Here is a 23,364-nt window from a genome sequence, read left to right on the forward strand (position 1 = left end):
CTTGGTTGTCTGAGGGATGTGTCACAGCGCTGAAATAAATGCATGACATTTACCCTCCTCCTTGAGAAACGGGTCTGTGTCTTTTCTCCCTTTTTAAGAAGAATACTGACAAAAACACTCAGCATTAGGATGGACAGCATGGTTGAAATGAATATCACAATTTTAATAAGAATACTTTTCCATAAGAATACATGGCAAAATGTGGCAAATGTTTGCAAAATTACATATAAAATTGTCAGATTTGTTTGTGTGGAATCATTAAATTGGACAACTTAATTTTGTAAAACTACATCATGACATATTACCCTTATATGTTTTCAGTGAAAAATTGCTCAACAATAATGCATTGAACTGAATGACCTCCCAGCCCTAATTGGGAGGCCATTCAGCTATATGTATTTCCCTACATATGGAACTTACATAGGCACCGATAAGGGGCCGTATTTAGACCGCTTAGTCTTCTTTCTTTCTTTTTTATTTTTTGCTTTAATTTAAAAGAGGAGCTTTATCCACTCCTGCTAACCAACTCTGGGCAGGAATTAGCAGACAGTCAATCACAGTGGCTGTAAAGTAGCACTAAATTTCCACTCGTTTAGAATTCAGCCAGTTATCAGCTCCCTCACTTTGATCGCCCTCTGCTCAGTATTTGAAGTGGCAGGACAAAAAGCACGGTCGCTTCATCGAGTGCGATTGCACAGATTATACATTCCACAGAGGGCAAAGGACTTTCCCTGAGAACTTCACCCACACAGTCTCAGCCAGAAGGCAGACAGTCAGAAGTGGCAATCGTGTAGCAGAAGAAGCTGAGTGTCGGCTCAAGCTTCCACCAAGAGGACAGAGCTCTCGCTCTCACGGCATCACGGCCGCTGGACCTCTCACCTACAACTGAAATGAAAAGGTTTGTCTCTCATACCACCAAGAGGTCACCTTCCCACTAAGGGGTTTGCAAGAGAGAGGGCTGGGCAGAGGCAGAGACTGTGGTTTGAACAGTGCTTCGCCCCGAAGGCTTGCAAAGCTTTAAAAAGTGAAACTGGTCGAAACAGAAAACGAAAACATACTTGTTGCACTCAGACTTTAAAAACCTTTAGCTTTAAAACCTCTGCTGCCGCAAAGCTTGTGCTACTTTCCTCACTGGCAGTAAAATAAAGAGCCCGGCAACAGCAGCATCTCCCCAAAGGTTAAACTGAAGGTCAAACAGGACGACCGGGAGCGAGAAAGACACATAGAGTAGAAAGAGAGAAAAAGAGAAAGAAGCACTGAGACTAAACAGAAAATCGAGATAAAGGGACACAAAGACTGAAAGAGCGTGGGTGGAAGAAAAACAGCTTAGATGAGGATGTTATGTAATTGTTTCATAACAGATTCAGTGATGATGTTCCTGACCGGGCTAATTGCTACATTAAATGCTGAGTCAAATGTGAAACTTGAGCCCCGAATTAGTCCAAAGTTATGCCACCCAAATAGCCTCGCAAATTACTGGGCTAATGAGAAAGACTGTTTGAAGCCTTGCGATGCAGCCTTTATATCATTTGGGATAGACAGCTTATGATTAAATCCTCAGGCCCAGTGCACTGAACAGGGTTGAAAGAAAAAGTTGAAAAGGGGGGAAAATAGATTACAAGCCGCGTCTTTCATGTAAGAAAGCAGCAGCACATGAAGCAGTGAAGGACATTAAAATGTGTCCCTGCTTCTTTTTTTCATTGTTCATTTTCTTGTCTGTCTTTCTTTTGATTTTATTGTTAATCTACTATGTGGTAAAGGCTAAAGAAGTATATAAATAAATCAGAATGTGCATTGTAAAGAAATCATGGTGAAAGGATTTGAACATTTTACTGATTCAAATTAACTTCTTTCAGTGTCATTTTTCTATCATTTCTTTTGTTTCAAAATCGTGAAAGTTTCTCACCTTTTGCACAGTTAATTTTCGATCTCCTGCTTGTGCTGTGTCAAGACTTCACCTTGGACACCACACTCTTCAGCTTTAACCTGGATTTGCTGAGGATTCTTATTCCTTCAACAGAGCGGACAGTTGTTATGCTCTGTGCAACAGATGTTTTGCACAGACATGTGCATGACTCATTTTGATGGACGGCGTCAGTGGGACCATCCATTCGACAAAGTTGTTCCAGGTCATTTAAACTTCTAGTAGACCATAAAAAATCTTGACAAGACGGAAGGCTAATTGACCAATCAAGCTTTAAAGCAAGCAGTGTGAAAGTCACAGACTGAATTAAAAAGGTAAAGTTTGGAAATCTGTGCCGCCATGTTTACTCAATTTAAATAAAAGCCTTGATGTTAAAGGATAAGCCTGGAAATAGTTTACATTGTTCTATATAACAAATACCATTGAGAGATCAAAACTAACAATGAATTGATCATGCTTATAGGTTTTGTCCATGTAGCTAAAGTAGTCATTGATTCCTCTGCGACCGTGAACTCATCACGGAGCCAAAGTGTTGCATTTGCTGACACCTTCCTTCAGCACCGTGAACATGGGCACTGCAGTCTTAAGTTTCAGTTTCAGTTTCACATAAACATAGTTGCTGCTGTAAATACTCATGACAGCACTGAATTTGTGGCAAACAGCCTGTAAAAACAGTCCCCAACAAATGCACAGCTAACTTGTGTTTGGGTAGCGTTTGATAAAAACTACAGTGCCAAGCATTTTTAAGGATTTACTGTGGCTTTAAAAAAAAAAAAAAAAAAAGTGAGTGGTGGCCTGTTTTTAAAGGTAGGGATGTCAGAAAGCATGGTTAGATGTGGGCTAGCATCTAGCGCTGTTGGTTTTGGTTCTCGTGGGATTTGTTAGCAATAAGAAAAACACAGAATAACCAAATGCGTCCTTTGTGCCTAGATATAAAGACGATCCAATCAGCCAATCATGCTCAAATTTCCCCACAGTTTTCAGTCAGCGTTTCACAAAGGAACAAGTGCATGAATACAAGTGTGCCAAGTGTGTTGCACGCACAGATGTGAGCCTGCAGTAGTGCCAAGACAACAAGTGTGAGTCATCACCACCCCATGTGTGATCCAGAGGAGCTCAGTATAAAGGTTATCTGGCTTGTCCTGCAGAGAGTGTGTCAGGGCCAGCTGCTGGCCGAGGTGCTGCGCTGTGGCTGGCCACTGTTGTGTGATGGCTTCAACTCAGCAGGGATGAGTAATGGTAAACAGCAGTGGCGGTGTGGTCACGGCTCTGGGGAGGCGGTGCCAGAGCGGAGCCGCAGCAAAATGTCAGAGCATCAGTCACATCACGGAGTTCATAAACAGGTCTGTGAGCCAGTGCAGGATTTCTAATGAAGCCTGTGAGAGCTCGCTCAGTTTTCCCTGCAGCTTTAGTCCTTTTGGCACAAGCAAAGACGGCTTTCAAAGTCATAAAATGATCCAGCATCAGGGTTTACCACTCCCACTTCAGTCCTCATTCTAACATTGCCAACTGACACATCGACATTTTCAACACATCAAAACTAACAACATGCCATACCATCCAACTCCATCCCTCCAGTCCATTTTTAAATCCACCTCCACATGCAACAAAAAACATCACATCCCACCTCCACCAGTCAGGCCAACTTCTCCCTTGGAGCCCACTCAGTCTCCTAAGCTGACGTGAGCCAATTACAGCCGTCTGCTTCCAGGACAGTCGTCTAACATGCCTGGCTCTTGGATTTTTTAAAACTCAAATGTAGTGTAATATTGACATGCTGTGGTGAAAGTGTTGTATGACACTGCACTCTTACCTGCACAAAAAAACATGCACATATAAATTTGCATCACGTCATAACAGTCTTATTGTTTTCAGAATTATATGAAGCCATGTGAGGAGAAACCAACAATATATGCTGTTTATTACAAGGCATAAACCCTGTGAAGGGACAAATTAAATCTCTTTAATTGAACACCCGGTGTGGACCAACATCTGTGCACTGCAATCAGCTGTGACCACGCTCATAATTTGGGGCTGCGTCTGCTGTGTCATTGTCGATAACAGGGCCGCGTGAAATGTAGTTTCTTCTGTTTTTAAATGGTCCAGTGAAAGCTAACCTCCCTCCAGTTCACACATCTCTGCTGGACATATTTTTATTTAGCTCCTCGTTATGTGCCAAAGCCTCTAGCATTTGCTGCCCCCTGTGTCTGAAGGATGTTAGAGTGCTGTGTGTGTGTGTGTGTGTGTGTGTGTGTGTGTGTGTGTGTGTGAAGGGGGGTGCAAATCATTAGTTCTATTAAATCTGTGTGGAAGTTTGAGGAAAAGAGAACGGGTGTAGTTAGGGAATGGCAGTGGTGAGGGAACAAAACAAAGATGAATAGACACTTCTTCAGCATTTGCTGCAGCTCAACAGGACTCTGCTCACAGAAACTACTGTAATAGAGGCTACTGAAGCATTGTAACTAAGCATCGATCATGGCTACACTCCATTAGGTGTGTCATTTACAGAGCCCTGGTGTTATGCATTGTAGCCCATTTGTGTGACTTACTGGTGCCCCTAAATTGCAACATTGTTAATGTCATTAATTATACCTGTGCTTTTCCTGCCATGATAAGTCAAAATATCGGCTTCATCTATTGACAGGTGCATTGGCACAGCAGCACTGCTCAGGGAAAGTGTGACCACAGCAGCTGTATGAGGTTTGGCACTGTCCTCGGATCAGACTGGGCTGAGATTGCTGATTTTCTGCATGATTTCATCTTTAATGAGTATGATATTTTAGGCAATACAGACGTCACGGTAAACAAGGTTTTGAAGGTAACCTTATAAGGCATTATTACAGCTGGACCTCCATAGTTCAGAGGCCTTTTGTGTGAATAGCAAGTTGCGCTCATTCACAGCACATGTTGCATTGCTGAACAAGCTCACAGTAAATGCCAAGAATGGCACAAAGCCGTTGTGTTATCGGAGCCTGAATTTGGCTGACGAGGCTGAAGCCAGCTGAAAGAAATCATTGGCATGAGCTAACAGATCTAGACAAGAGAACCATCCATGGTGCAATTTGTTATTAAAAAATGTAAATATACATGTAATATGAGTATATATATTCACAACTTCTGTCTAAAAATATTTAACAGCACTGTCCTTTTTTCTGAACGTAGGTTTTTGTTTGTTGTTTTTCAGGTAAGCGTTGCACAGGTCACCTTACTAATTCAGATGCATACTGTTTGTTATTTGTTTTACAGAAAACACACATTTTATGTACATTAAATTAAAATGTATCGGCTCATCACATGTGAGTAAAGCTGTGTTTTTATACCTTAAAGTCCATCATCTGTACTGTACTTGACTCACGCTTCCATCTAGTGTTGAGTACATAAAATCACATTTCCATTTGATGACAGATGTAATTTTACATCTGTTTATCTGTGGCAGTCTGGCTGTGTTTAACAATCATGATCATATTTTAAAGTCTGTGGTTTACATGATGGTATGTGTATTTGTGTGATTATTCAGTAGTTAAATAAGTAAGTGCGCCATACTTATAGTTTTACCTACTGCGCGTGCGCAAACCAGGGGGCGGGTGTGTTTAGCGTGACCGAATGTTTTGTTTTCGGCTCAGACAGGTGAAATGGGTCTTGTGAGCTAACACGGACAGCTACGGCGGCAAACATTACTCAGGTAAAAAAAGCCACATGAGTGTTTGTATTTATAGTCAGTGCATTCGTTGTTTAAGTTGTACTTATCTGCAGCAAACAGTAGCACTGTTTGGATAAACGGGACGTCCAGCCGGCTACACAACACAGTGATGCTAGCTGCTAACGAGCGTTAGCTTTAGTAAACCATGCATACTATGCGTACGTTACCTCTTATTGCCACTCAGATACTATTGCCTAAAGCGAAACAACCTACAGTCCAGTCAAGACAAGCAAATCAAGATGTAATCGCTAAAGAGTTCGCAAATGAAGCTTCAGAGTTTAGCCTTCAGGTAAAGTTAGCTAGCGTAACATTAGCATTGGCAAGGTGTCACTGCCGTTGATGGCTAATGCCAACATCATGTTGCGCTTGACATGAGTAAAGTTGTTATGACATCGTCTGTTATACAAGGTAATTACACTGCACTGTGTTACATCCTCTTTATATGGTCGTCTTATATGGTTGTCACGACACCATGACCAGTGGTGGAAACAGTAGCATTACTTCACTCAAACCCTTAATATAATCATACAGCAAAAAATGCACTCCGTCATCTACAGTGATGCAGAAAAGGCAAAACCCTGGAATAACCACATGATCATAATTACCTTTGTTATAAAATCAGATCTTGCAGTAAGCTGTTGATTTGATTTATTCGGTCATCCACTGACAAGTAAGGATAGACGTTTTAATATTTTACCAGAAAAAAACGTGTAGTATTTGAACTATTGAACACCAGCCGTTACATAAACCCTGAATCAAACACTGAATATGTATAAACCTTTTCTGCCACCCTTTTGCTTCACCTTAACTGAGTTTATGTACCATCGACAGAAATAGTAATATTCACATGGCAATTATTGCATCACCAAGAAATGTGTCAGTAGCACCTGTGCGGAAACGGCTCAGGCTTTTCCAAGGTCACCTCTGTTTGCTGGTATCATATCATTTGGCAATGATACGAAACTCAATTTGCACTGATTTGAAACATCCTGGTACAGCAGTCCATTACTTTAAATGCCATATCTGCCTTTATTTTGTCAAGGTTATGTTACTGCTGCTTACTTATACAGCTGGCAGTGCAGATTGAATTTCTGCACCACATGAGTGACACGCAGCATTAGCATGCATGAGAAAAACATGACTCAAACAAAAGATGAAAGCCAATGTTTGCATTGCGTTGGTTTTGTATCTCAAGGTTTCTAGTCTCAGCAAATGTATATTTTATATTGTAGTGAAATTCAGGTAGGAAAAAACTTTAAAAACACAGTGTTATACTGGCAAATGGTTAGTTGTAATGTAACAAATGTGTGGTATGTAGTAAATAGGGTGTCCAACACAGCACTAATAAAATGTAATGTAAGGATGATTTTGAGCCTAACATAAGAAGACGCTTAAACTATGACCATGCCCGTGCCCGGGTGATGCATTGAAAAATGTGTGTCCACTGCTGGTTCTGACCCACAGTTGCTTGTAATTTGATAGGATAGGACAGAAACTTTCCTGCTATTCTAATCCTCTTTCTCATTTGAGTCATGAGGTCTTTGAGAGCAACTGCTGTTGCCAGTTCTCCAGTAGCAGCTGTTAATGATTATTTACCTTATTAAAGAGTCAGATCTTGTGCAGCCTTTTTGAGTTGCTGGTGAGCTTTACAATTCCTGCTCACAGTGACCTTGGACCAGCCAACTAGAAGACAAAGTCATGGGGAATACAAGCAGTGAGAGGGCTGCCATGGGCCAGGGGGAGAAGGCTCAGCGGAGGGACAGCCGAGGAACCAAGGAGGGAGAGAGGCCAAAAATTCTGATGGACAGCCCGGAGGATGCAGATATTTTTCATGGTGAAGACATGAAGGTAAGTTGTGCTGCTGTTTCGGAGACAGTTCATCTGTTGCTAGCATGGTCGCGCCAGTAGACTTTTGCAAATCAGACAAATGAATGGTGGTTGTCTGATGGGTATTTTAGGCTCCTTTAGAGAAAGAAGAGTTTCTTGCATGGCAGCAAGACTTGGAGGCCGATGACAAAGGGCCGACTTTAGACAGACCAACAGTCTTTCGCTGGACTGGAGATGGCAAGGAGGTCTTCCTCTCTGGATCCTTCAACAACTGGGCCAACAAGATTCCTCTTATTAGAAGGTGAGGGGGCATCCTGAACTCTGACATAATGTGTTTTTTCTGTGTGAAATTCTGTCAGCTTTAAGTCCATACTGCTTACTAGTTATTCCACAGAACAAGGTTTACCATTTCTCAGTGAAGCTAGTAACACACTGATACAACTGTTAAGATCATTTTTCATGAAACAGTATGTAATATTCATAAGGTTAAAGAGAAATACTGATAACTCTCCTGTCAAACTCATCTGTCAAAGTCAGAACACTTTTGTGGCCATTGTTGATCTTCCTGAAGGGGAGCATCAGTACAAGTTTTATGTGGATGGCCAGTGGACCCATGACCCAGCCGAGGTAAGCAATTATTTGTACGCTCCAATGTGACTTTTTGTCCAGACAGTGAAAATAATTCCCATGAACTTGGCAAATGAGGGACAAAGACAGAATTGAAGGTTTTGCTTCATTACTGTTTACCTGCAATTTGCTTCAGGGGGTTGTTTTGTCAAAAGGGTTTCAACTTACAGTGGTTATTTATCCTGGATATTACATTGTGTTGATGTTTCCTTACAGCCAGTTATAACCAGTCAACTCGGAACAGTCAACAATGTCATCCAGGTGAAGAAAACTGACTTTGAGGTGTTTGATGCTCTAATGGTAGACTCGCAGAAATGCTCTGACATGTCAGGTGAGTGCTGACAAACCATTTTCATGTCTGTCCCATTAGATTCTGTGATGTGTACTGCAGGGTCTTGTTGCTAAGTGAAAAGAGGGCATGATTTTCAGACAGGCCCGTGGAAATGTTTGAAACTGATGCTCCATCTCAGTCATACTGTTCCACCCTCATTCTGTCTCTCTTCCTTTTCTAAATTAGACCTCTCCAGCTCTCCTCCCGGGCCGTATCATCAGGATGCCTATATTCCTAAACAGGAAGAGAAGTTTAAATCTCCACCAATACTTCCACCTCACCTGCTGCAGGTCATCCTTAACAAAGACACTGGGATTTCTGTAAGTAGCTCCCAGTTTATTTCCATTGTGGATTTGCTGAAAAATAAACTTCTTGTTCTCTGTTTTGTGCTGTATGAATTATAGTCAAAATAAAAAGCACCATTTCTTTCATAGACCTTTGACAAGCATTAAACAATGTCTCTATGCTTGACCTTTTAGTTGCAATAACCAATGAAAAATAAACAGAAATTGATGAAGTACTTAAAATGAGACAGATGTACAGAATTCATTGGAAAAATGACACGTTTTTTTTTTTCATATCCAGTGTGATCCTGCATTACTCCCAGAACCCAACCATGTGATGCTCAACCACCTCTACGCTCTCTCCATTAAGGTAGGCTCTCAAGTTGACTGGATGATGCCAAAAATATTTTTTTTTATTTTGCTGTTTTCAGCACAATGTGGCTGCTGAAATGTGGGAAAACTTTCTGTGGTGACACTTGAGAAAAGACCAGCTTTACTAGCATTTTTAACAGAAACTGTGAGCCGCGACAGCTGCTAGCAAGCTTGCACGAAGCTTGCACAGCAGATTGTATCTGTGGAGTGCTGACAGTGATAACAAGCTGCTAATAGGGGAGCCGAAGGACAGATAATTGGCCTTTTCCCCCACGTTCTGACAGGAAAACTAGTTGATAGCTGGTCACATAGTCAGTTATGGTAGTTAATGACTTTTTCCTGTTGTAAATGTAATATTTTTAGTTTTTAGTATGCCTCTTTCTCTTGAAAGCAACTTGGTTGTCAGAAGCTTTTCAGCTGTAATCAAACAATTATACAAGAGCAGGTAAAATGCTGTAATGTATATATGGAAAATATATATTTCTTTAAACACTCACGCTAATAAATGATAGACGAGACCTTTTCATAGTGGCACTTGCAGTTGGGGAACAACAAATCTGTTCCTGCTGGGGCTCTGTTGGTTGTCCCATGTTACTCTGAACATTCCCAGATCACATGCTGACTGTCAAATTGCTTTTAGTGGCTTACAAATGTTGCTTAATGGCACACTTATTTGATAATTTCATAGCTTCTGGGCAAAAATTAGCCTTATAGAAAGCTGTTGTTAAGATAATAGAATAAACTGGGCGCTGCAAACAGAACAGTCGCGTGTGTTTTTACTTGAAAGTTCAATTATTTGACTTTGCGGTGTGTCAAGAAATTTCAGGCAGCATCTACTCTGTGGGATGATATAGGTTGACTTTCCATGCCACTGGATACCTGAGTCACACCGTGTGCAAGTGGGATCAAAGCCCATAATGAATGTTTTAATTTTCAGACAACAAGAACAACTCACAAAAAGGTGTAGCTTACCTTCATGCTTCACCTGTAGCACTTAATATGAGTCCCTATCAATTGCAGTAGTTAAAACTGATCCACAAGACTGCACCTTGTGTAGCTGCTTCACAATAAAAGCCCTCTAGTGGTTCACTGGTGAAAGACATATAATGATAGGTTAAGCCTGCCTTAAATTATCACTCACATGATCATGTGTACCCTGAAACAGTTTTTGCTTTCTGTAATTACTTAAAATGCCTCTGACAGAGCTGCAGTCCTCATTTTGTGCTAAAATGAACGTTAAAATGTGGCTCTAAAAGTTGTGAACCCATCCTTTCATGTAAAGCAACCAAAGGAATAGTTGCTTAACAGCAGTAGACAGGAATGTTCTAGTGGTAGACCCTATATTGCCTCATTGTAGACAGGGATTAATGAGCGGAGCAGGCTGTCAAGATTAGTGGGTGGCCCTCCCACTAATCTCTGTGGTTTACAGTATGGTGACACTGCACATGGTGTGACTGATAACATTGCTCCCACTGGGTCACTTGCGTCTTAGATGTCAGCGTATATTTCATTGTTTAGAAAGTGTGAGTGTTTAAAGTAACGTTGCATTTTTCTGTTACAGGACGGAGTGATGGTGCTCAGTGCGACACATCGCTACAAGAAGAAGTATGTCACCACCTTATTATATAAACCCATCTGATTGACGACTGACTTTATAATCCTGTCCAAGTGTATCAACTGTACACTGAGTGTACAAAATATTAGCTCCATCTGTTCTTTTGACAACAGAGAAAGACCAGAGGAATCCAGGCCACATCGCTCATGAGTTTGATTTGTTTACACTTCCAAATCCTGATTTGAAGATTAACACACAGCGCTCTGAAAGGCAGTGTGTGATCACTTGTATTCTTTGCCCAAACTTGAGAAAGGCCAGCAGTCACCTGGATGAGAGTCTTAGATGAACCTAAGGCGATAAAAGTAGTTAACAGCTCTGAGATGATATTTTGTACACTCACTGTGAGTCCAGTTATTGTCCACATCTGTTTAGGACGATACATATCACTCAGTTGCTCCAGTCCTTTATTTGTTCACTGATTGCCCTCTGTAGTTTTCAACAACACAATCTTTGCTTAGTAGACATAGACGGGCAAAAATAATGAGGTAGGGCACCATAGCATGTCTGATATGAGGAAATGAGGACTGGCAATGCTGGGAAAATCTCACTCTGAGTTCTCAGATGCATGAGGTAGCTGTAGTGTTTCCCATGACTGAGAGGACAACAGCAGTACAGTCGAGAATGTGACTGTTAAGGTCAAGGAAGGAAAAAATGCACCGCAGTAGTTCTCCACTCTTTTTGTTTGCCTGTTTCTCTTAGAGTTGTTATTTAAAGATAACCACAGCACACAGAGTAGATATTTTCTATCATTTGTGAAGTATTCAGTGATGTGTTTTTCTTCTTCTTTGGTTGGTGGTGTGGTTTGTTTTGTTGTCAAAAACACTCTTTCTATAGTTAGTTGCAGTGTTGCGGTCGAGACCATTCCAGTCAAGACGATAAGTTAAGATAAGCTGAGACCAAAACCACCAACCAAGTTATGTTTGTGAGAAATGAATTTCGTCTAAACTTTAGAATACCTTTATTAGTTTTGCACTATGATGATAAACCTTTATTTTTAAAGTAGAATATGCATACAATGTATGTACACTCACAGCACGACAATGTATCAGAACAATGCTTATTACCTTTTTTGAACACCTAAGCAGGTTTAGTGGTCCTCACACTGATATACCTTTGCACTGGAACATGACTTTCCTTATGTCATACATTTAAATGCATTACAAAAATTAAGTCACTCCAGGTAGTTGTTCGCCACTGGCTCAGTCAATATGGCATCATTGGCGTTCGCCTCTCTAAAATGATGAATGATGAATTCATGGTTGACGAGAAAGACGTGTAACAGGGAACAAAATGTTGAAGATATTTGACAAAAAGAAGGCAGTCGTGTGACCAACACTGACTTGAAGAACCACAAAATCGGCTAAGGGACAAGCATGGGATCATGTGACCGAGTCGTACTGTTACTGAAGATTTCTTTTTTTTTTTTTTTTATAGTTACGATGTACTGTTAATGGCCTGTTTGTGTTTCATAAAGTCTGAAGGATTAGAATGTTTTTTTAAGTTAAAGGTATGACTTGCAGCATCTATTCACAGCACTATTATTGTCACATATGCTGTCTTGGTATAATTGCCACTCAAAATTGAGACCAAGATGTTAATTATCTTTGTTGTATGCTATAGGCCAGTAGAGGCTGACAATCTCCTTAGTGTAGGTCTTTGTATTACTTCTGCTGTGAGAATTAACATGTTAATGATTTATGGATGTTAAAATGCTAGACTTCGACTTAAACTGCAATAAAAACATTAAAGCGTTGTTGACCCTTTGAACCAAGCTGGCATGTACACATTTTTCATTTTGAGAGACGTTTGTATTAAAGATAGTTGTTACAAATCCATCTGCATTTGTTTTTCATCGTACTGTTGCTCTTTCTCAACAACAACATACTAACTTTTGTGTTCATAGCAGTCAGAATAGAAAATTGTGTGTATATTTGTGTCGTCAGCCTCACAGACACTCAGGAGTCCATTTGTAGAAGGCAGTGGCTTCTCTGCTTTTTTCTCAATTGATGAGCACCATTATAATTATGTTTCATACAATTAAAACTTGTATTTACCAGATGCTTGAGAACGAAAAAAAAAAAAAAAAAAACATCAAGCAGTGCTTTAAATACAATTTTTTGTTGCTTGGTGCCACACAGACCTCTAGTCTATGTACAGTATAATGACTAAAGTGTAATACTGACCCATACTATTGGTATATTCACTAACCTATAGTCAACACCTATAGGTTGCACATTCACAGATGTGCAACAAAAGCAGAAACGTTCTTCTCCACAGCTGCTGCACAAAACACGTGCCTTTAAACACTTTGCTCCCAGCGTCCAAGTTCTCATCATATCGTCAACATTCATATCACCGTTGCTCTTTAAGTCTGGGATTTTCCATGGCTCTGTACATATGGTGGGACATCAACTTCACAGGCTGTGTTAGGTCTCTTTATTGGACATGACACTTTTCTGACCCTTGAGCCTATTTATAGGCCATGACCAAGGCAATTATGGCTGTCAAGTATGAATTTAGGCATTGCATAAATTTCCAAGACCATGGAAGCAGTGATATACATCATATTGATCTGCTAAAATAATTATTTAATTAAAAAATAATATTAAAAAAAAGTTATTGGGCAACATTCTGCATTTAAATTCAGATCTACATCTAAATTACCATAGTGACAGACAACCACTGGTTACATATTCCAGATAGATTTTTGTCATTTACTAGTAACAACAGTAAAACCTTCAGGACATTGCACTCAAATGAGATTATTATTGAACATCTCATTCAAAAACCATGACAGCCTCCGCTCTTTTGGGAAGAATTTCCACAAGATTTTGGAACCTGGCCGCAGGTTTTCCTTCCATTCAGCCACAAGAGCATGACAGAGGGCGGCCATTGGTGTTGGATGATGATGCCTGACTCGCGGTCAGTTTGCACTGTCTGTCCTTCAGCGAAGAAAAGAGGGTGACACTTCAGGCTTAAATGTAACAGAAGGGATCATGCAATGTGCATAATAATGGAGTCTGATTCTAAACCAGTACTGGAAGGAAAGTCATCTGTATAGGTCACAAAGTAAGAGTGATACGCTAAACAGTGGAGGCCCTGAGGAGACACTCCTTCATCCTCTCAGAAAAAAAAAAAAAAAAAAAGCAGAAGGAATTCCAATAGCTAGTGTCCATAAAAAAACTTGTCCTGTGATTTCAAATTGGAAAACAACATTTTGACTTCCTATTGCTAATTGGGCTTGGGCACAATGGATAGCCTAAAATTAAACCTTGAAAAGTTGAAGGTCACAAAAGACACCTGACAGGTTGTCAGTGTCCTCAGTAGAAGCTGGTCTTGGTGCTATGTGCAGGATAAATATAAATATGTCGATATGTCGTAAATTACTGTAAAACTGGAACAGACTGTGGAGGAAACCAGGATCTACCAGGGTCCCGTACTGTGTGACTGTTACTTATGCAAGAGGCTACACAGAGCATGTGGTGGAGCAGGTGGTGGAGACTCCAGATTTTGGTGAACACCCCCCATTCCCAGCACACGCAGAGTTTGAGAAAAAATAATGTACAGTGGAAAGACATGGGACCCTTGGTCACCTGGTGTTCACCAGGGGAGGAATTTTCACCCCTAATGCAAACATACACATGCTTATTTTGTGAGAAAACGAACAGTGCATCTAGCACAGGTTACAAGAAGTGCATCAAAAGCTATGGGCTAAAGATAAGTATGCTGTGTTAAAGGTTCTGAACGACTCCATGTGGCACTTAGAAAGCACATATATGTCAGGCACAATATCCAAAGAGGCTAGAAGCAGTGACGGGTAAACACTAACAGTTTGTGATGATCAGGGGTCATTTGATATAAGCACACGATGTTCAGCCTTTTTTGACTTAAGTACTTTTACATTAGTCAAATCAAAGTGGTGGTTTGCTTCATATCTCAGGGTTATATGGGTTATGTTTCATCTCAGCAGTCTACTCTGAAATGTTGCATGCAGTTTGGCACTTGCAGTGTTTGGGGTAATGCATCAGAAAAGCAGTGCACTACAGTAATACACCGACTTTCTCCGATAACAAAGTTATAAAGCACACTGCGAACAAGATTTCAACAGTGTTTCAACTAATATGTCACATGATGCCTTTCCACTCATTTTTAACGTGATCATTTGGTGTCAGCCAAGATTCTGTCATGATGAAAAGATCTAGATCACACGGAAGATAACAAAAGATTTGTCTACAAGTGATCTCATATTAAGAAGTGGAGGACAGGATGCAGAACATCTTTTTTTATATAAGACTCTCCTAAAATCAATCCAAATGATTAATAAAGATGAAGCCAGTCTCAGAACAAAGCCCTTTATACCACTGATTACATCACACTTTTTTTCAGAGTTGCAATGATGGGCCCATTGTTATAGATCGTTTACCCAGACTTTCAACAGTTACCGCTAAAACTTTGATATCATGTCGGAGCTTGACTGATATTTGATCTTCGCACTCGTGTGGACGAAGACTCTACGGGGAGATGGGTGCAGCTCAATAACTGCAGGAATGTGCTGGATTATATCCAAGATCTTTGAACCAGAGAAACAGTACGTTAAGCCCCTGGGGAGTTCCACAAAATGAACAGATCCACCCAGTTGAAGAGGAAGGAAGAAGGCCTCTGGATGACGGGACTTGTGCATTGTTGGATCCGTGTTCGTGCCTTCCATTCTGTTCAGTAACATTCTATTACATCTGCCGGATGTCAAGGTCAAATCATGTACAGCATTAAAACCTGCTAACCTGCTCCTCACCCTAAATTACGGTGAGCTACATAATTGTTTAGCAGTCAAATTACAGTTTCAACAGGTCATGCTCAGCTGGAAGCTGGAGGCGGCTGCAAAGGGTGCAGTGTGTCTGACCAGCATTCTCTAAATTCTACAACCGATCCTCCTCTCGTCGCTCACAGATTTGGCATGAGCACAGAATTGTGCTGATAACATGGTGGGAGCAGCCTGGATGAGAGCCGGATGTGCATATGTGAGGAATGTGTGCTTGTCATGCAAAGTTGACACAGAGGTAGGTCTATGTGTCAAACTGTGGAATGGTGAATGTGGTAAACAAACACTGTCTCACTAGAGGCTTCACTAATTATTAAAAGATTTAAAAAAAAGAAAAAAATGCTAGTCGTACATTATGTAAAAGCAGAGCCCATAGTGACACCTTCACAATACTTGCTCTGTCCAACCAGTAGGGCAACTCTCACAAGGATTAAAAAAATCTATTTTAGCAACTCCTCCCCTTGGTGAAGGTGGAACCATGAAATGTTTTTCCATGAAGAATGACAAAGGATTATCAAAACAGTTTCCAATTAATTTTCTGTCGACTAATTGCAAACTAATTGTCTCAGCTGTACTTACTATATAACTGTTGGATAGATTTATTTATAGCGAACGTTTATTTTATGAGCTCTTCAGATGTTTTGTATGAAAAACACCAGTAACTAAAGCTGTGGGATGAATGTGGTGGATTAAAAGTAGAAAGTGACATGAAAAGAAAACACCTGAGTTAAGTTCAAGTACCTCACATTTGTACTAAAGTGCAGTGTTTGAGTGAATGTACTTACATTCTGCCAGTGCCACCCACAGAGTGGAGGGGCGGCACAGAGCGAAAATGGCACCCTCAAAAAGAAATTGGCCAAATATTGTACTGATCTATATATGTCCACCATGTTCAAGAATCTCCTGGCAGCGTCCAGCACCGTCTTGATCCTTTCTGACTTACCCTGTAATTCAATAGCATGATAAACACGAATAACCATGATAGCCAATAAATGCCCCAAATACTAATTGTTAATGCAGATATGCTGATGAGCTCCATTTCTTTCCTGCTCCAGTTCCTTTAGCGCTGCCTCCATTTCATTATGTCTCTCCATTTTTAGCAGCTTCAGCATATAACAAACCCTTTTCTGCTCTAATCCATTCACTTTTCCTTCCTTGATTCTTTTTGGACACTTTGCTGACCCTGCACAGCGATTAACCTCACAGGGTAGGCATTTCACTTGCTCTTTGTCTTCTAAGCACTCAACCCCATAGCAATTATCCTTTCCACATCTTCTGACATGCTGCAGCAACATGTCCATATTGCTGACAGTAGAAACACATGAGAGAGTGCTCTCACAAAGCCTCACCTTGTAACACTCAAATTCAAGGTTCACTCTCTTTAACTCCCCTTCAAAAGTCGAAACATGCCGACTTACTGTCCCCCTTCTCCCCTACTCTTGTGAGCCTTGTTGCTTCACACACACCTGCAATATCCCGAAATGACTTGGCATCTAATGACAGTGACATGCCACTGACCACTCCCATCCTTCCTTGTTTCTGATGCAAGTGGGAAGCAAGTCATCCAGGTGTAATCTCCAAAAGTACTCTTTCCTCGAGACAGGCAGGCAGGAAGAAGGATGCCGGATGCAGGAGTGGGAATTCAGCTGTATGAGATGTTAAAGGATAACTTTCGTTTTTTACAACCTAGACTTTATTTGTAGCATTAATTACGACCATTTAGACACCCAGACAACTTTAGTGGCATTTGGAGTCGTTTTAAAGAAATTAGCCCCAGAGGAGTGGCGCGTATATCCGTATAATGCGAGTAATCGGGGCACCCGTGCGTAGCTGTAGTTTTGCTAAACTAGCCGACCGCCGCAGAGTTAGCCGTGTTGTGGCCGGTTGCTCGAAAATGACGTCATCCACGTCAGAAGTAGTCGTCTACAGACACTGGATGTTGGTAACATGCCACCACGGGCTCAGAGGAGAATAGCACCAGCATATCACAACAAAATATTGGAATATGAACGAGTTTCACGGCAGATTACGCGTTTATAGAGGCTACGCATGGGTGCCCCAATTACTCACATTATACGATATACGCGCCGCTCTTCTGGGGCTAATTTCTTCAAATGACTCCAAATGCCACCAAAGTTGTCTGGGTGTCTAAATGGTCGTATTTAATGCTACAAATAAAGTACAGGTTGTAAAAAACGAAAGTTATCCTTTAACAAAATAAAGTACCTATGAAGCACCTACAAATTCAAAACAGACACAGAAAGCTGATTAGCTCATCGCTGATTGGCCCTGGAGGACTAAAGGCTTGTCAAATCAGCAGATTGTACCACCTTCATCCTGCACACAAGTAGTGAGTAAAAGTAGGTAAAAGTAGTGAAATTGGATAAACGACATCTCTTACAATCAACAATACTTTATCAACATCATGACTGATGCTTTAAAGGCCTTTGGGGTGCAGTTAGTTGTTACATCAACAATGGCTCCACAAATTGTCCCTCCTTATGAAACTTCTGTTTGTATTCCTGATGCTGTTTTCCTTTACTTTATAGGATAGTATACACAAACAAATGGAAATGAGGAAACTGGTAAAACCAAACCAAACTTTGAACTGCCATCATGGTATAATTTTTATTTTAATTTTTACAGCTTGTTCATATGTACGTTGGCACCAAAAACAGCATTCGCGATATCACTTTGTTAGTTTGTCATTTACCAGAGACTGACTGCTGGAACTGAACTGTGCATAAAGGCATTTTAACCTTTAAAGGTGTTTTCTACTTTTTTACTGTTTTATCTTGCATTTGTGTATTACTCAGTGAATAGTTGTTATGTTAATACCATGCATTGATAGTTAAGGTCTTTCACCTTTGTCTTCCACCTTCTTCACTGTCTCTGGTGGCTGCACTGGTGAGCATTGGTGTTTTTGTTGTTGCAATGTTAAACATTACATTTTACCCATTGTGTGCAACATCCAGCATTAGGACTGTCACGTTTGCCCTAAGAAAATAAGACAGATAATCTGAAGGTTCAAGTTAGCATGAAATGCTAAAAGAGGAAAGTGTCAGAAGTTAATACTCTTGTTTCTCTCACTCTGAGCACTGTCTGTCCTCACTGAGAACATGCGGCGATACTTTGTGTCTTGTTTGAACGAGATTTACAGCCATTAAATGTAACTTTTACTTTACTTTTTTTCACACAGTGGAAAACGGACCCAAATGCTGAACTCTGACACTGAGACAGGAGTAGTGTAAGAAAATTCAATAGTTTATTGAATAGTAGGAGGTCCACAAACAAAGGCTGATGAGACAACTGAGAGTGAACAGGCAGGGGGTGTCCAATCCAGATAACTCACAAGACACGGACAGACAGGCGGACTGGAGCAAATGATGGTTAGGCATATGGGCACAAAAAGACAGGAGTGAGGGAAGCAGACAAGGAAAAGGGTGATCAAAAATACTTAAGTTGGTTTTCAGGAGTCTCAGTCATTATGATGTGGACGAGTAGACAATTCAACTAATACTGGGTGGAAAGCCGGGCCTTAAATACTGTGGCAGCAGGTGAGTCTTGATTGCATGATTTGGAGCAGGTGTGGAGCAGACCTGCTAGCCAGTTAAAACACACACATACACACACACACAGAAACAGACAGGGGAGGGTCAGACAGGAGACAGAGAGGAAGGGAAACACAGAGACACAATAGGAAAAGCAAGGGAAAACAGTAGTTCACACTACTCAAGTGAACTTAAAGTCACTTAAATGTAATAGAAGAGATGATGCAATGTGCATAATAATGAAGGTCTGTTTCTAAACAGACATTGGAAGGAAAGTATAACATCTCAGTGGGTCATAAAGTTAGAGCAAAACACTAATCATTGGTGCTCCTAAATTAACTAAAGAATTGCTGCTCAAAGTGCTTTACAACGAAGGAAGTTCTTCACATAAAAAGGCATGGGACATAAATCAGTGATAGGAAATTCATGTATGAAGAATGAAACCACTTGATAATAATAGTAAAAATGAAATAAAACTAAGGATGAAAATAGAAGCATCAAAGGTCTCCAAAATCTCTTATTCCTTTCATAAAATGTCAGCTAGCATGAGACTCAAGAGAAAGTATTTTGCCTTGTGTGCAAACTTTACCAATCAGTGCCTCTGAAGCAAACAAGCATAACAGAGTCTCCCAGTTTCCCAATCGACTGATGTTCACCACTGGTCTTGATTAACTGGAATAAGCCTATTGTGTGTATTGTGTTTCACATAGAAAAGACATAGAATGAACAATAAAAACAGGCACCAAAAATTAATGTTAAATAAGTTGAAGAATAAAACCCACTTAATAATAGTAAAAGTAAGGTAGCATAAGGATGAATATAATATAGACAATGATAACATAAGATGGAAAATAAAACCACTGAATGACAGCAATAAAATAAAGTTCAAAATAGAGTACATAGAATGCATAAAATCAAATAAAATACAACATAAAGTGCGAGGAAAAGCGCAAAATTGTCAGACCTGTATCAGGAAATTCAAGATATTTAGTGAGCTGGGTTCCCAGATGTCTACAAGAAGTGTGTTCCACAGCTTTGAGCTGTAATTGACAAAGGCTGAATCCCGATTTTCTTTCAGCTGTTATTGCAAACCTTGAATAAACTAGCAGCAGGTGATCGCAGTGTTCTTGGAGGGAGATCGTGAAGTGTCTTTCAGTGTCTTTTCTCAGGAGACCACGGAATAGTGCGTTGCAGTTATCGAGTCGGCTTGAAATAAAGGCGGAATTCAGTTTTTCAGCATCTTTTTGATTAATAATTGTGAGACTATGAGGGAAAGTCGATAGCTCGCTAACAAGCGTAACAGCTCAATGTCAGTTGTTCACCTCTGAGGGGGGACAAAATCGGTGACAGGCGAGACTGAATGTAGAACTACAGATGCAAAATACGTCATGGTACTTCTCTTAGCCAACAAGCGAGACAGTGCATTTGCAAATGACTGAGTAAATGCAATAAATCTCTGAATAGAGCTGCTTTGTTGAATTCACTTTGTTCTAGAAGTTTCCAAAACACTCTAGTCCTCCCTCCCACAACATGGATCCGTAACCCCAAAGCTGAGCAACTCACGTCTCGACGGAACATCAAATACATTCAATGACAAGGCTCAGGGTTCAGAAATGTTTGTAGAGAGTGTGAATGCATCATGAGGCGTGTGAATCTGTTCAGTATGAACAGCTGACATGGAAGGTCCCAAGGTCCCATGCTTGATATATATATTAGGAGGGCCTGATGTTAGGGAGCGCTACTGTGTGACTGGTCTTCTGACCTGCAGGATGAATACCCTCCAGGCTCTTACTCTCTTGGCTGCAAGCCTCTCTGTTGGTGAGTGCAACTTGACTAAAGCGGTTATGAACAGATGCATCATCTAGTCGAGTGTGAATACAATTCTGATTGTGTCTTGTTGTGCTTCAGCCCAGTCCTTGGACAACAGGGCACTAAACCAATTTCGAAACATGATCCTGTGTATGAAGCCTGATAGCTGGCCTATTTTTGACTACGCTGACTATGGGTGCTACTGCGGGAAAGGAGGCTCCGGCACACCTGTGGATGATCTGGATAGGTCACGATTCAGTCGCTCTGTTGCATAAAAACATAAAAACAAAACCTTGTCTGAAACCAGTCTGTTTCAAAATTTTGCCTTGCTTGACTTTTTGGCCCATAGGTGCTGCCAAGTGCATGACCAGTGTTACAGTGATTCTATGCAACACCCTGAGTGCTGGCCCATCCTGGACAATCCTTACACCGAGTTCTATGCATACAGCTGTGATAAGCAAAACAAGAAGATCACTTGTAGCAGTGAGTACACCAAAATAATTTGATCTTAGGGAGGACCTTGATCTTTTAAAACTAATTTGCTCACAAACAGAAACAGAAACAGAAATGTTATTGCTTTTCCAACAATGAATCTGACTTTTCAGACAAGAAGATGTAAATGTTGATGAAAAAATCTGTTATCATTCCATTCAAATTGAGACTGTTCCCAGTTTCTTTCATTTGTTGTGCTGGTTGTTTCTGGTATCACAGCGTGCGCTCTACTTTATCTTCCTCAGAAAACAACGATGAATGCGAGATGTTCATCTGTGAGTGTGACAGGAAGGCAGCCGAGTGTTTTGGCAGAACACCTTGGATCCCCGAGCACGAGCACCTGCCCAGCAACCGCTGTCAGTAAAGACCACACAGCTATAATAATTAGAGAATATCCATTTTTTTTTAGTTTTCACAAGTGACAAAACAGATCAGATTGTTGCAGATTTGTGCTCTATTAGAAATTTAACCAAGGACTGTAAATATTCCCTCCAATAATACACATATTTTTCACTAGCCCCATTCTATTCAAACTCTTTTAAATTCACAAATTAAAAGATCTTATGGAACTACATCTTGCTGTGATTGTACCTTATATGATTACACAAATATACCTCAATAATCTATTGAATACACTGTTATTGTGGTGACCTATAACCATCCATCCCTCCGTGTGTTGAATGACACTTGTTGTGTTTGCAACTGTGAGGTTGATAATGAACCTGACAATAAACACATTTAGATCTGCATCTCTCATTTTACCTCGCATGCTGTTTACAGATGACCAGTTATTTAAGGGTATGATGTTTAACTCAAGTTAACATCGGTCCAGCATCTTCTTTCCCAGTCTACAGGATGAAATCTCTAGTGCTTTTTATTTATGTATTTAAATAAGAAGCAACATTTTTCACTTGTTTGTAGGTATGTACAGTAGGCATAGTATGCAAAACAACCATGCAAAAATGTTTTGAAGCTGGGAATGCTCACTCCTAATTGTGTATTAATTGTGCTGACGGCTACCACTGGCAACGACAGTATGAGCTAGCCACAAAACAAACTGCTGTGTAACAAACAATCCATTTTTAACTGCTTTGGGAGAATTATTTCTATAATTTGATCTTCTTTTCAGTTGTTGCACACGGCTATCAGGGCACCAGATGGTTGCAAGCAAAGATTTGGTTGCTTTTGGGACTATTTGGCACCAGAATAAAACAAATCCGGTCACTGCAGCCTAGTGTCTTGGCTTCAGCTAGCCACCACTGTTAGCTCCCAGCAGCTCGCTCTTTGTGATCACAGCTGTGGCTGCAGCACACTGGATCAGTCTTCCGGCTATTGTTCAGTCAACACTAAACATCAGCACTCTAAGCACCAGCAGCTGGTATCTGGATGCTTGCCATCAGCCAGCTGTGGCTGCTGCTGGCTCCAAGATAAAATGACAGAAATGGCAAAAGGCAAAAGGCAAATGTGATGTGATATTAGAAGATGACTAAACTTCTAATCATAATGTTATATTTGTATCAATGTCCCTCCTTTACAATTACAGAACAGAGCTTCTCTAAATAATCAAAATCATCATGTGGATATTATTCACTACAGTGTGATGCAATTAGTCACCCAAGATATCAGTCACACTTACAGTACCACTATGACATGGGAAAGACTGGTTTCTGGTGCAATGCACACACAAATGTCCTTGACTACATACACCATGTACATGTGGCACAACAAGTCCTGTAGGTTATTAAACAGGCTACGTCGCATCCAAGAAAATATTCTAAGTTAAGAGCATTCTATACATGTTTCTGTGTATGTGTTTATGGGAAGTAAGTGTTTATTGTAGTTAGGATTTAGGGTACAATAATACTCATTGCCAGTGTCATCATTAGGCAGTAGCACCAGTAAATCACCAGCAGGTGTCAGTGTCACTACGCAAGCAGCATATGCGCAGAGAGAGGCACAATGAAGTCTCTTTGGAGTAAGTCAGATAATGAGAGGAGAGTGAAGCAGAAAGAG

At 40.6% G+C, this 23,364-nt stretch overlaps 2 protein-coding genes across 2 annotated transcripts; both read left to right on the top strand.

Annotated features, from left to right (window-relative positions):
• Nucleotides 1-5,510: 5,510 nt before the first annotated feature.
• Nucleotides 5,511-12,507, top strand: prkab1a (protein kinase, AMP-activated, beta 1 non-catalytic subunit, a). Its single transcript, XM_041959995.1, has 8 exons — nucleotides 5,511-5,606; nucleotides 7,290-7,472; nucleotides 7,583-7,752; nucleotides 7,985-8,078; nucleotides 8,295-8,409; nucleotides 8,596-8,729; nucleotides 8,995-9,063; nucleotides 10,627-12,507. The coding sequence occupies exons 2-8, from the start codon at nucleotides 7,323-7,325 to the stop codon at nucleotides 10,702-10,704; spliced, it is 810 nt and encodes a 269-aa protein (XP_041815929.1). The 5' UTR covers nucleotides 5,511-5,606; nucleotides 7,290-7,322; the 3' UTR covers nucleotides 10,705-12,507.
• Nucleotides 12,508-20,819: 8,312 nt separating this feature from the next.
• On the top strand, nucleotides 20,820-21,715 carry LOC121623312 (phospholipase A2-like). Its single transcript, XM_041960561.1, has 4 exons — nucleotides 20,820-20,868; nucleotides 20,959-21,106; nucleotides 21,209-21,342; nucleotides 21,597-21,715. The coding sequence occupies exons 1-4, from the start codon at nucleotides 20,820-20,822 to the stop codon at nucleotides 21,713-21,715; spliced, it is 450 nt and encodes a 149-aa protein (XP_041816495.1).
• The last annotated feature ends 1,649 nt before the right edge of the window (nucleotides 21,716-23,364 follow it).

Source organism: Chelmon rostratus, chromosome 19 (genome assembly GCF_017976325.1).
Source record: "Chelmon rostratus isolate fCheRos1 chromosome 19, fCheRos1.pri, whole genome shotgun sequence".
In the NCBI taxonomy this organism is placed as follows: domain Eukaryota; kingdom Metazoa; phylum Chordata; class Actinopteri; order Chaetodontiformes; family Chaetodontidae; genus Chelmon; species Chelmon rostratus.